This window comes from Adiantum capillus-veneris, chromosome 17 (genome assembly GCF_014529385.1).
Source record: "Adiantum capillus-veneris isolate H3 chromosome 17, ASM1452938v2, whole genome shotgun sequence".
NCBI classification, from domain to species: Eukaryota; Viridiplantae; Streptophyta; class Polypodiopsida; order Polypodiales; family Pteridaceae; genus Adiantum; species Adiantum capillus-veneris.
In genome coordinates, this window is record NC_140947.1 from 13,205,458 (window position 1) to 13,219,327 (window position 13,870).

The following is a 13,870-nucleotide window of genomic DNA, read 5'->3' on the forward strand; positions in this document are numbered from 1 at the left end:
GACTGTAGAGTCTAGACATGTGTTGAGTACTTGTCGTTGAGCATCCTACCGGGCTCCCCTAAAACATTTTTCCTTTAATCAAACAAAAAAGGGAACACTCAAAATTTTCCCGGTATTTGGTTAAAATTTGAAGCACCTGCCATATTTACAATAAAACTTGTAAAATTTTACCGGTTTTCTTGAAGGCAAGCTCGGAATGTAGCCACGGTTTTGCAATTTGAGCCGGGTAAAAATACCAAAAACCCAATTGTTGGAATTCCATCCTTGAAATTTTTGCAATAGCAGGAACCATTATATTTTGCACTACATTGTACGCAGTGCACGAGCAAACGAGGGCACCGTAAGAATGGGACGACGTAGGGGAAGGCCGTGGGAGAGCACTTTGCTTTGCGTCATCAAGGCCCTCCAAGGCCTTCACATACTTGTAGAGCTTCAGAATGACATCTACATCCGTGGGCTACTCGACGACTGCGATGACGCCATGAAGTATCTCTCTCTCTCTCTCTCTCTCTCTTCCCACACACACACAAACACACACACACAGGGCAGCATATATAAAAAAAAGACTTGCTAAGACCAAGTGCAGGATCTTCCTGCATCCTGTCTGGTTTCCGTGCCCTCGCCATAGGTGGAACTTTAGGCATTTCGCGTTGGTGGAGGCAGGTGTCCGGGATCTAGATACTTTATTACTCTCCACCGCGATCTAGTAAGATATTTCTTTCTTACTTGGAGAGTCCCATGGAGCGTCATGTGTATGAGTAGGCAACCTGCAACAGTAGATTGCCGGTAGCCCCAAGCGCACACTTAGAATTTTTTTCAAGTGTTGAGTCTGCATTGATGCACAAACACATGGGGAATGTTCATTCACGCGTGATGAATGACCATGGCTCCCTCACAACTCTGTCTGCAAGTATCGATCTTGCACTCGTACGTTTGACACCACTCTCTTAGGAGGCAACTTCAAAGAAGCTTCCAAAGTGTGGAAAGCAGCGTTTCATCTCAAGGGGAATGCACGGACTTTGTGGTCAATCTTTGGTTGCAAGGCAAAGCACCTTGCAATTGGGTGGGGTTTAAGAGACTCTTTTCATCTCTATGGTTGACATCAAAGTATGAAGCCAAGGTTTTGACAACATGGAACTATCTTCGGATGACACAAGAAGATACACTTTTAACTTACAATCTTTTTTATCTTAGCTTCTTTTAGGAAGGTAATCTGAAAGAAGAGATGGAGCACTATTCTTGTGGCTTACCGGGGGAGCTAGTGAGTTATTGCTTGAAGCAAAGGTCTTCCAATGTTCAACAATTATTGATGGCTACTGTTACAGGCTTGGACACTCCAAGGGAGAAATTAATGGCAATACACAAACAGAAACTTCAAAATCACTGAACTTTGAGAGAGAGAGAGAGAGAGAGAGAGAGAGAGAGAGAGAGAGAGAGAGAGAGCACGGCGGAGTTCCGTGCCCCAGAGACTGGCACTCCTTTTGGTATCTCTTTATTATTGATCATTGCAAAGTACAACTTTCGAGGGACCTTTGCTCTCAGACTCTGCGTCCAGATGCTCTGTAGAGCGAGGCCCCAGGGGCCTTATAAACTTACAAGGAATGCCCAAGAGCAGAGTCCCAAAAGCAATCAGTTCAAAAGCACTTCTTTCCAAAAGCATCTGCTCTCAAAGGCTAGTGCTAGGGTATCCCAAAAGCAACCAACGTAATTTGTAAGAATCCGTACAGCCTGCATGTGGCAGAAGTAGCACAAAATGTGGAGATCCGTACGGCCTGCCATGTCAGCATGTAGCATGTCAACACGAATTGCGGAGGTTCAATACACCGCTACTATGTCAGTAGTTCGACTTCTCTTTTAGCTTCTAGTGTCCCCTAGGCCCCATCGGACAAGATCCCAAATATTGGAACAACTTATAATATTGAATTTGTCAGTTTCACTAGGGTTTGTTTGGTCGGACATGTTACGTCATTACTTTGTGAGAGCTACTCACTTTTAGCACATTTCATGTGAATACTCGAGTATCCAATCTCTAGAGAAAGAGACTTTAAAAGGAAAGAAGAATGGTAAGAAGCTTGTATAGCGGCAAAAGACCATTGTGTCTCACATGTCTGCTAAGCAGAAGGCAAAGTACTTAAAGCAAGTATTACAGGCGTGGTGAAGTTGGCAAGCGCATTTTGACCGGGGAGGAAAAGTCTGGGGATTAGCTAGAAACCTCGAAGCAACAAAAGAGTGTGTAGCAAAAAAGGGAGAGGACAAAAGTAGGACTTGTACTAGACCTCATTGGGATGCCCAAGGCAAAGTTACCGGAACGGGAACGGGGGCCTCTGGAACGTTTCTGGAATAGGTCCCCTCCCCAAAAAAGCGGGACGGAAACGGGGGCCTGAACGGTAAGCTTAAAATATGCTTAAACTAGGTTGGATTTAACCTATATGTTAGTAGAGAGCCATACACACCCATTAGTCCAAGTAGAATCCTATTTAGGCATGCTTTACTCTTGGGCACTGACGACGTGAGTAGGGATGTCATAGCTGTTGTCCAAGCTATGCATGATAAAGGTGATAATCTTATTCTTCCTGTTTGGACAAGCAGCGAAGTTGAGATCACATATTGTCAAGTTTGGTTCTTTGCTCTTCGTAGGTTTGTAGTAGTATTCATTTTTCGATTTCGTATTTAGCTTACCTGAGGACTTAAGAATGTGTTCCGTTAGAAGAAGTTGTGTGAAGTTTGATTTCTAGGATTAAGTTTTTAAGATGTCTTATCCTTTTTTTGCTTAAAGTTGAGTACTTGTTTTAAGCCAAGTAAGTTGCGTCAACTTATTTTACACATGCCTGTGATTTAGTTTGTTTGTTTGTTTGTTTTTGTTTTTCTTTTCTTTTCTTGTGTCCCTTGCTTTTATAGTTTTATGAGTGCTTTATTCCCTCTTATAATTCGTGAGTTCAGACTATTTTGAACTTATGAAGGTATATGCTTTGCAATGATTCTTCATACTTAAGGCTTACACGCGATTGTGCACTACACACAACAAGTGAATTGGGATCATCCTTTACAAAAGCATCTTGATTCTTCATAGAAAGAACATCAACTCAAAGTTGAATAGAGTCCTGACTCCACATAAAAGCTTGGAGCAAAAAGATGATAGATTATAAAGATGGCTTACAAGGCCAGCCAAGGCGCTACAAAAAGACATAGAGGTTAGAAACTAGAGTGCTAAATAACAACTGTTGGAGGCACTAGGTGACATGTCAAGACTCAATCACTCATGTGGTAGTGCAATACAAAAAGGGGGCAAAGCCGGCGGCCACAAAGGAAACAATCATTAAAAACCAATGAGCAATGAGTCATGACTCATGCCTGATGTTCACCTTTGGGTAGGGGCAGAAGAGCATCTCACCTCCCAATCTATAGTGGAGTCCTGGACGTCGTGAATATCATCCCAATCATAAGTTCATCCTCATGCGTAGATCCTCCTGCCTCTCCAAGCACCTCTGTCTCTGCCTCCATCTCCCACTGTAAAAAAGGATCTGTCACTTTGGATGCTGACTTGCAAAGCATTCTTAAGTTTGCACTGACAAAAACAAGGTCATTTGCTTTCTCCACTCCAAGTCGGTTTCTCTTTCTAGATGCAATGTGGCTATATACACTCCACAATTTCTCTAAGTAAGAGGAGCTAACCGCTTGGCTGAGAATGCGAACGGCAAGCCACTGAAGATTGGGACCATCTGAACCATTTTCTTGCCACCACAAGACGGAGGAAATCTTGGTGCGGCAATTTGGGCATCGACTGTCCCAAATGATCCTTGCATATCCCTGTAAAATGCAAGCTGATCCTTGATTTTGTGCTGCATGTCACAATCAGGGTGAAGCTTCTTCAAGATGGTGTTCCAATGTGTGCTCACCTCCGAATCATGCTCCTGTCCTACACCCTGGAACTCTGGGTCCAACACAAAAGCTGCACCATAAAGAGGTGAACTATAGGCATTCCACCTGCTATTGCAAAGGTCTTTGATTTCTTCGAGCCTATCTGGGTCCTTCTCAAGATCTTCAAGCACCTCGACCATGTGATCCATTGCTTCATAGACCTTGCCAATGCAAGGTTGCATACCATCCATCACTCTAAGCACGTGGATCACTGGTTTCACCATTTTGTCAATAGTCTTTAGAGACTCCCAGAACTCAGGATCCTCTACCTTCGTGTACAAATGATCCTTGGACTGTATATGCATGGGAAGTCTCAGCAAACTCTTTACTGATGAAGAGCTGCCGCACTGCACTGACACTCTACAAAGCGGCTTATCATTAGATAGTTGTAGGCGAAGCGGGTCTCACATTAATTTAGAAGCACTTTGCCCCCCGATCGCTTCAAGAACTCGCCTCGAAGTATGTTGTGGTTGTTGATGAAAGCAACCACCTTAGACGTGGATGCAATGAGAGGCTCTATCCAATGTAGTTTGCCGAAATCCTTCAAGAGGTTGTTAAGGCAATGTGCCATGCAAAAGGACACTGTGATGTGAGGATAAGCGCCTTCCAAAATAGCTCCGGCTTCCCTGTTTGATGCCTCCCCATCGGTGACTAGACCTATCACAAGGTCCGACCCAATGGTCTCTGGCGGAGGCCCAGGCCCTACTCACCCGCAAGGACATTTGCTGATTTTCGTGTCTCCGTGGTGTCATGGGAGTGGACATGTCACAACCCGGACACACACACTCTCTTGCAGGGGTAGAAGCTCCTGGATTTTCCGTTGTCTTGCTGACGTGGCAGGCCCGTACGGCAGTCCCGCAATTCTCACCGGCAAATGCGCTGCAGAGCTGACGTGGCAGATTTTCGTACGGCAACTGTAGGGCAGTTTTTACGTAAAAAGCTGCCAGCTTTTATTCTACGCAAGGCATTAGAAAGAGAGAGAGCGTTTGCTTTATTTTATGGCAAGGCTTTTGATTTACAAGCTTTTTGGGGCTCTGCTTTTGGCATCCCTTGTAAACCTTTATAAGTGTGGGTAGGGCTCCCACTTCTCAGAGCATCTGGACGCAGAGTCTGAGAGTGAGACCCTCCCACTCCCTTGTACTTTGAGTTGCAGATTAATACAAAAAGAAATACCGAAAGGGGTGCCAATCTTTGGGGCCAATATCTCTAGGCACGGAACTCCGCCGGGGCGTGTCGAATCAATTGTGAACTGTGAATTGTTTTGAAGTGAATCTCTGCTGTGTCGCGGTAGAAACTTGACTTGGATTGTCCAAGTTTGTTACAAGACAAAATACATCTCCCCTTTGGAATAGGCAACAATGCCATGGATGGACCTCCTCCTAGTGTTGCTCCATCCATCCGCAATGAGGGTCACGCCATACTTCATCCATTGCCTCTTCATGTTGAGGGTTGCTATCTCCACAACGGCCTTCTCTCTATCGAGTAGAGTAGTGCGGAGGGCCTCGGAAGAGGGTGGCACATAGCGCGCCCCATACTCTCCAATCCTCGTGCACATGGTCTTGAAGTACTCCGACCTACACAGTGCACACGAGGTATTAGGATTTACTATTTAGAGATGATTGATTGTCAGAAAATGGTAGTAAGTCTTACCGAGCCTTTATGAAGGGGATGTGATCATGATAGAAAAAGCTGGCAATACTTGCATCCACATCCTCTTTTCTTTTTGGATCTCAAGTGGTATGTAGGGTGTGTTGGTGGAGATTTGTGAGTGGAGACCGGAGTAGTATTAGGCATTGAAAATGGCGATCGAAATGATGGCGCCGCCGTCTCTGTCGTTGCCGCATTACTATCGCCACCAACCGATGAAGAAGGCGTAGAAGAGGGAAAAACCAAGCCGTTGAGGTCGATTACAAGACGCTAGGGCCTTGTCGCATCTTTCTCTTCTTTGTTGGCTTTGATGGCGCCATCCTTGGCTTCAAATGCCTTCAACAATTGCTCATTGACCGCCTTGCATATTGCTACTTGTTGTCCCTCTAACTTAAGGAGGTGAGCACGGACTTTGGTTGTGCCGGATTGCCGTCCAAAGCCACATAGTTTGCACTTCCATGCACGTGCACAACCGGCCTTTCCCAACACTCGGGAATGCACCTCGTCCCACCATGAAGCTTCATCCTTCTTCTTCTTCGCGTCCAAGGACACGTTCACTTGATGCGGAAGCTTGGGCTATGAGTAGAGAGAGAGAGAGAGAGAGAGAGAGAGAGAGAGAGAGAGAGAGAGAGAGAGAGAGAGAGAGAGGTGTTGTGGCATAGAGCTTGAAACTTGAGCCTTGAGGCTTGAGCAAAAGAGGGAGAGACTTGAAGATTGAGAGCTTGACTCTTGAGCCTTGAGGCTTAAAGCCTTGAGGCCCAAGAGAGAGGGGGGAGACCGTAGACGAGACTCGAGAGAGGGAGAAAGAATGGAGAGAGCTCCGAGCTTCAATTTGTTGGGGTATAAAGCCCAATGTGGTCACCCAGGTAAGTGGACGGGCCGCCAGGTATGTACACATATTCTTTTGTTAAAACCTAATAAGAACTCACTATGCTCTACACATTACAGTAGAGTGAGTTCACCATATCGTCGTGCTCTTCTTCTCGCACTCTCTCTCGCGTTGCACTTCCGCTCGTACTCCTTCAACTGGTATCAGAGCTCAGATCGAGGCTCGGGGCAGCACTGCAGGAGGCTAGAGTCACCAGCTCAGATTGGAGTGAAATTCGACAGGCGAAGACACGGCCCCAAATCCTGTGGGAAAGCCCGAAGGCTTAGGTGTTCTCAGAATTTCATTCCGAGGTCATCTCGGCCACCCTTCGGCTTCGACAAAGGTCTGTGCAGGCCATTTTCGACTACGTGGTCTTGGCGGGTGCAGATCCGACTCTGCAAATTTGGGGTTTTCAGCCTACGATTGCAGGTGCTGAGGATATCGACACTCCCAGAGTGTTGATTTGTGGTTGTCTACACATCGAAGGACGGCTCACAGTTCTTGGAGGCGTGTCACATACAACACGGACGCATCTACACAGACTGTAGGCGACATCCACTAGCTCATCAGGTAGCTTGTGTTTGCTGCTTGATATTCCAGATTTCATCCTGACATTGCAGGTACTTCCACATGGGATGTATTGTCAGAGATGATGTATGTCTGTTGAGCGTTTGTTGGTTGTAAGTCACGCAGCAAACAACCGCCGCAGCGGTTACAGCATACAGTGGGAAATTTGTGGATGTATGACTTTGTGGGAAGTCTATGTACTGTCAGATTTACTGCAGCCTTTGTTGAGGGTCGAGTGAGGTTTTATTGAGCTGGGGGATTCTCGAATGTTGAGATCCTTTCGGTGATACAGGTTTTGGAGTGATCCCTCGAGCACCCTTAGATAGGCAGCTAGGATGTATTGACTGTGAGTTAGACAGTTGGGATTGCATCTTTGCTTTACTGCCGTTGAGGCATTGTCGCAGTCTATGCTTACAGGACAGTGACAGGACAGTCAGAGACAGTACAAGTGCAGGACAGGTTTACCCACAACTTACAGTGTCAAAGAGAGAGTGTTTTTGAGCTGTTTTTTGGTCTGTTTTTAGTACACCAGAGCCATTTTACAAAGGAGACTTTGCCAAAATTTCTGCAGAATCTGAAGCTTTCTTGGTTCATTTGACAGGTTGATATTGGTTCAGAGGTCAGTTTACAGGGGAAACTCTACCGAATTTTTCCCAGGAAAGTAAACTACTGTGAAGCCTAGCTATGGCTGGATCACAGGACACTGCTCTTTACAATATCAAGAAGCTGGATGGAACTAATTTCCCATTGTGGAAGCAGCAGATTTGGCACGTGTTGGTACAAAAGAAGCAGATAAAACCTATAAAGCTCAAGGGGATAAAACCAGAAGATATGGACGAAGATGCATGGAGCGAAATGGATGAATTGGCACTTTCTACCATTATGCTGACTTTGGCAGAAAGCGTTTACTTCAATGTAGCAGACGAGATGTCTGCTTATCAAGCATGGTTAAAACTGAGTGATCTTTATGAGAAGCAGAGTGCAGCTTCACAGGTATACTGGCTTAAGAAGCTTGTTGACTTGAAAATGAAAGAAGGGACACCTATGTCCAATCATCTGAATGAATTCAACACAATCTATAGTTAGTTGTCAGCTCAAGGTGTCAAGTTTGATGAACCTGTTAGAGCTATGTTCCTGTTGATCACATTGCCGGAAAGTTGGGACACTTTTCGCACAGCTTTGAGTAATTCTGCACCTCCAGATGGTTTGAACATAGCAGGTGTAGAAGGAAGTCTGCTTACTGAAGAAACCAATAGAAAGACAATGGACAAAGGCAAAGGAACAGCCTTAGTTGTCAAGGGAAGGACCAAAGAAAAGTACAAAGGTGGAAAGAGGAATCAGTCTCGTAGCAAGTCCCGCAGTGCTAAAGGCAAGAGTGACATAGAATGCTACCATTGGCAAGAAGGGTCACATGAAAAGAGACTGTAGAGAATGGAAAGTAGAAAAAGGCAAAGAGAAAGCTGAAGACCATGGTGAGAAGAACAAGTCCTCAGTGAAGATTCAAGAAATAAATGTGACAAACACTGTTGCAGAGGATGACAGTTTAGTGTCAGGAGACATCTACTTCTTGAAGAATACAATGGACTCAGCTCTTCTTACAGCATTTGATGGAAATGCACTGAGTGACTGGATTATAGACTCAGGGGCATCACTTCATGTGTCTCCAAACAAGGAGTGGTTTACTTCTTATGTGACCACTAAAGATCATGTTCGGCTAGGCAATGGGCAGACATGTGAGATCTTAGGTGTTGGAGATGTTCAATTGAAGTTTCAGAATGGCTCTTCTTTCACGCTGAAGAATGTGAGACATGTTCTCGCAATTACAGAGAGCTTGATCAGCACAGGTTTACTTGATGATGCTGGCTACGTCACCACTTTTGGACAGAACATGTGGAAGATATCCAAGGGTTCTATGACAGTAGCACATGGAGTAAAGTCTGGAGGACTTTACATGATTTATGTATCAAATGTCTCTAAAAATGTAATCAATGTAACCGAGCAGCCGAACGTTTCTTTGTGGCATAGCCAGTTAGGACATATGTCCAAGAAGGGAATGGAAATCTTGTCTCGTTCTGGTTATTTGCCTGGCTTTTCATTTAATGATTTTGAATTCTGTGAACATTGTCTGTATGGTAAGCAAACACAGCAGCCACATAAGCATAGAAGCAGTAGAAGAGATACACAGTTGGCACTTGTTCATAGTGATTTGTGTGGACCTATGCCTAACCTATCTCTAGGGGGAGCTTCTTACTTTATGACATTTATAGATGATTACTCGAGGAAAGTATGGGTTTACTTTCTCAAGCACAAGGATGAAGCGTTTAGTGTTTTCAAAACGTTTGTGACACTTGTGGAGAATCAGAGTGGCAAGAAGCTTAAATGCTTATGCACTGACAATGGTGGAGAGTATGTTTCAAAGGCCTTTCAAGACTTTTGTGAGTCAAAAGGTATAAAACGTGAACTTACTGCTCCTTACAATCCTTCTCAAAATGGTGTTGCTGAGAGGATGAATAGGACCATACAAGAGAAGGTCAGAAGTATGTTGTCTAATGCACAGCTGCCAAATGGGTTTTGGGCTGAAGCTGTATCAACAGTTGTTCATCTTGTAAATAGATCTCCTAGCAAGGTTTTGCAGAAGGATTCAGTGCTAGAGATGGTATGGTCAGTCAAAATGCCCTCATACAAGCATCTCAGAGTCTTTGGCTGTGAGGCATATACTCACGTTCCAAAGGAATTTAGGAACAAACTTGAGCCAAAGAGTAGAAAGTGCATCTTTCTAGGGTATGGTAATTCTGGTGAGATGGGGTACAGGCTTTGGGATCCCGAATCCAGAAAGGTTGTCCGCAGCAATGATGTTCACTTTAATGAATCCAAATATCATTCTAAACCAGAGAGGGTTGAGGAGATTAGAAGAGTTGTCTTCCAAGAAGATGGACCTGCACGTGCAAGACAAAATGTCAGGGCTCAAGAGGAGCAAGGACAGGATAGAGTGGAACGACAGGTTGTGGCTGAGCCTGAGCCACCTATTGTGCGTAGATCTGGACGTATCACGCGACCTCCTGATAGGTTTGTTCCATCTATGAACTATGTCATGTTGACTGATTGCAATGAGCCTTCATGTTACAAGGAAGCAGGGCAAATGAAGGACTCCGGGAATTGGCAATTGGCCATGCAGTCAAAGATGACAGCTCTGCATAAAAACTAGACATGGAAGCTAGTTAAATTACCACGGAGCAAAAAGGCTCTACCCTGTAAATGAGTTTACAGGTATAAGATCACCGCTCATGATAGTCAGCCAAAGTACAAAGCAAGGCTTGTTGCCAAGGGCTTTAAGCAAGAACAAGGCATTGACTTTGATGAAGTCTTCTCTCCGGTGGTCAAAATGACTACATTGAGATGCTTTCTTGCATTGGTTGCCATATTAGGTTTGGTGTTGCACCAAATGGATGTCAAGACAACGTTCTTGCATGGTGATTTAGATGTGGAAATTTACATGCAGCAGCCATAAGGGTTTGTTAAGAAAGGTAAGGAAGATTGGGTATGCCAGTTGTTACAGAGTCTTTATGGCTTAAAACAATCACCGAGGGCATGGTACCATAAATTCCACAAGTTTATGCTTTCTCAAAGCTACAAACGTAGTGAGTTCGATCACTGTCTATATACAAAGAAGGCTAAGGATGGTAGTTGGTTGATCCTTATTTTGTATGTGGATGACATGTTGATTGCTGGCAAGCACTTGGAAGAAATTTCAGCTTTGAAGTCAAAGATGGCAAAATCGTTTGACATGAAAGACATGGGTGAGGCAAGTCATATACTTGGTATGCGCATTGAGGGAGACAGATCAAAGAAGTTGATTTGGTTATCTCAAACAGAGTATATTGACAAGGTTTTGCAACGTTTCAATATGGAGAAGGGAAAGGCATTGAGTGTTCCATTTCCACCATATGTGAAACTTAGCAAACAAGATTGTCCTATGTCTGAGGAAGAACAGGCTGAAATGGATAAGATTCCATATGCGTCTGCAGTGGGTAGTTTGATGTATGCAATGATTGCTATTCGCCCAGACATTGCATTTGCAGTGGGAGTAGTAAGTCGATACATGTCAAACCCAGGCAAGAAACATTGGGAGGCAGTGAAAGGAATATTGAGATACCTGAAAGCTACAAAGAGTATGCGTATATGCTATGGGAGTCAGGAGCTAAGTGTAAAGGGTTTTACAGACTCAGATTATGCAGGTGACTTAGACAACCGAAGGTCTACGTCAGGGTATGTCTTTACATTGGCTGGTGGAGCAGTATCATGGCGTTCTAGATTACAAGATTGTGTTACTCAATCTACTACAAAGGCTGAATATGTTGCAGCATCAGAGGCATGCAAAGAATCAATTTGGCTTAATCGACTAGTAACAGATTTGGGAATCAAAGAAGAGATGCCTGTGTTATATTGTGATAGTCAAAGTGCTATACAATTGGCTCGCAATCCAGTTTATCACTCAAAGACAAAGCATGTGGATGTGAAGTATCATTTCATCAGGGAAATGCTCGAGGATAAGCAACTTCAGCTTGTCAAAGTTCACACCATAGAAAATCTTGCTGATCTACTTACAAAAGGACTTCCCTCAGAGAGCTTTGCGCATTTTCGCAAGCAGTTAGGTGTAGGGTAGTACATCACTTCTCTACATCTGTTGTATATTAGCTTGTATAGTAGCTTCTCTCACACTTAAAGTACCACATTGGACTTTATGTGGGAGGTTGTTGGGGTATAAAGCCCAATGCGGTCGCCCAGGTAAGTGGGCAGGCCGCCAGGTATGTACACATATTCTTTTGTTAAAACCTAACAAGAACTCACTATGCTCTACACATTACAGTAGAGCGAGTTCACCATATCGTCGTGCTCTTCTTCTCGCACTCTCTCTCTCGCGTCGCACTTCCGCTCGTACTCCTTCACAAGCTTGAGGCTTGAAGGCTTGAGGCCCAAGGGATGCAGAGACTCGAGAGACTTGAGAGAGGCTTGAGGAAGAGGCTAGAGCATGTGAGGCTTGGGGCATGAGCGACGTCGCGGCGAGCCTTGAGGCTTGAAGGCTTGAGGGAGAGATGAGCCATAATATAGGATAGCGCCCTCCCCCTTCCCCAAAACGTTCAAAAACGCCGCCCCTTAACGGATCTGTCTTTTTATAAAACGGTCAAAAAAATCAAATTCAAATCTGCCGTTCCGGCCACCCCGCGTTTGGAGTGTCCGTTCCGGCCCTGTTCCGGTTATGCTTCTGGCAGAACACCGTTCCGCTCCTGTACCTGTTTTGGGTGCTTGGCTCGGTGAATGCTTTCCGGGAACAGCAAGGGCCCATTTTGGCCGTTCCTTGTTACTCTGGCCCAAGGACCATGAAGATGAGAGTATCCCTGCTCTAGAAAGCGTTGGACGAAGTACAAGATGAAGAGGCCTTAATCTTCTTCGACATGAGAGCTGAGTCATGCCTGAGGATATGGGTCGACAAATGGATGCAGTGCTAGTGACACAAGGGCATGAAGTCATCATAAACCCTCTCATTGGCAAGCTTCGCTTGTATTGTCAAGGTTACATAGGGCATTAGGACTTCCATATCATGCCACTCGAGGGGTGTGATATGCTTTTGGGAATGACAAGAACAATATAGTGGTTCAATCAAAGGCCAAGAAAAATGATCAAGAAGTGTTGTTGATTTTCAATATGGAGTTGGACGATATCTAGGCTGTGTATTGAAGAACAGAAGGTGATTCGTGTGCCATTGTTCATGCTCGGTACCTTCGTAGATCTTCAGCCAGCTGGTATGAGATTTTTTCGTGCGGTAGAGGGGGTCGATTTTGGACCGATTTCAGTCAGTGTACATGCCCTTGCTGAGGAGATTGGAGATCCCTTTCGACAGGAGGTTGCTTGCATCATTGATACCGGATTTATACTTATCTATGGAGGATTGCTTTGCGACCTTGACATGTCTTGGCGATGGCACCAAAGAAGCAGAATGTTGCGGGGAGTCCTCACGATGGGGGTGTTGAAGAAGAAGTCCATATAGACAGAGTGGTTGATGCTTTTGAGCGTTTGTGAAAGTCTACTCTCAGCATGGAGTTGCATGACTTAATTGAGAGGAAGATTCCGGTGTTACAGGTGCTTCTACAAGATCAAAAGCATGATGCCACCAATGATTAGGACTGGAAGGTGCTTATGGTGATCTTGGAGTCTGTACCTCCAACCGCATAGTGAATGCTTAATGACTTGGTCGCCTTTAAATACCGGAGAGTGCGAAGAGCTTGCTCAAGATGTGACTTGGCGGGTCTCTGCATGAAAACTGAGAAGTCCGATCGTGAAACTAACATCAAACTCGGTGTTTAGAACCCAAATAAGAGAACCGACTAGTTTTCGATAATTTGTAGCATCCGCTACATTTGAGGGGTCATATTGTGCAACTTTTGATCAGGATCCATAGGGATCGAGATAGGTTTACACTCGGACATACTGAATGCTTGCAACAACTCTTGGATATAGCGCTCCTGAGAGAGAAAGATGCCCCCCTGTCTGCCGTATCTCCAATCCAAGAAAGTAGTGAAGCAAGACTAGATTTGTCATCTCAAACTCGTTAGCCAAGGTCTCCATATTATTCCGGATGTGGTCAACATGGCTACCTATAATCACAAGATCCTCCACATAGAGGATTATAAGAGTCACCAATCCTCCCTCACTGTAAATATACAAATCTAGGTGTGCAGAAGAACGACGAATGGAGTGTCGTAGGAAGAAAGATTCTATCTTCTTCTACCACGCTCCTGGGGCTTGCTTCAGGCCATAGGAGCCTTTAGTAACCTACAAACCATGTCTTTGAAATCTGGATCCTTAAACCCT

The 13,870-nt window shown here is 44.7% G+C and overlaps 1 protein-coding gene across 3 annotated transcripts in view; it reads left to right on the plus strand.

The window, feature by feature from the left end:
• Window positions 1–298: 298 nt before the first annotated feature.
• The window catches only part of LOC147436825 (small nuclear ribonucleoprotein Sm D3-like), a 31,907-nt gene continuing 18,335 nt past the window's right edge, over window positions 299–13,870 (plus strand). The window contains exon 1 of one of the 3 annotated variants that reach the window (XM_086485784.1): window positions 299–486. In XM_086485784.1, coding sequence (XP_086341910.1) covers window positions 347–486 — 140 coding nt within the window. In that variant the 5' untranslated portion in view covers window positions 299–346. Of the gene's footprint in view, window positions 487–607; window positions 707–13,870 lie in introns of those variants that run through there. The other 2 variants (XM_086485785.1, XM_086485786.1) reach the window with 2 other exon arrangements.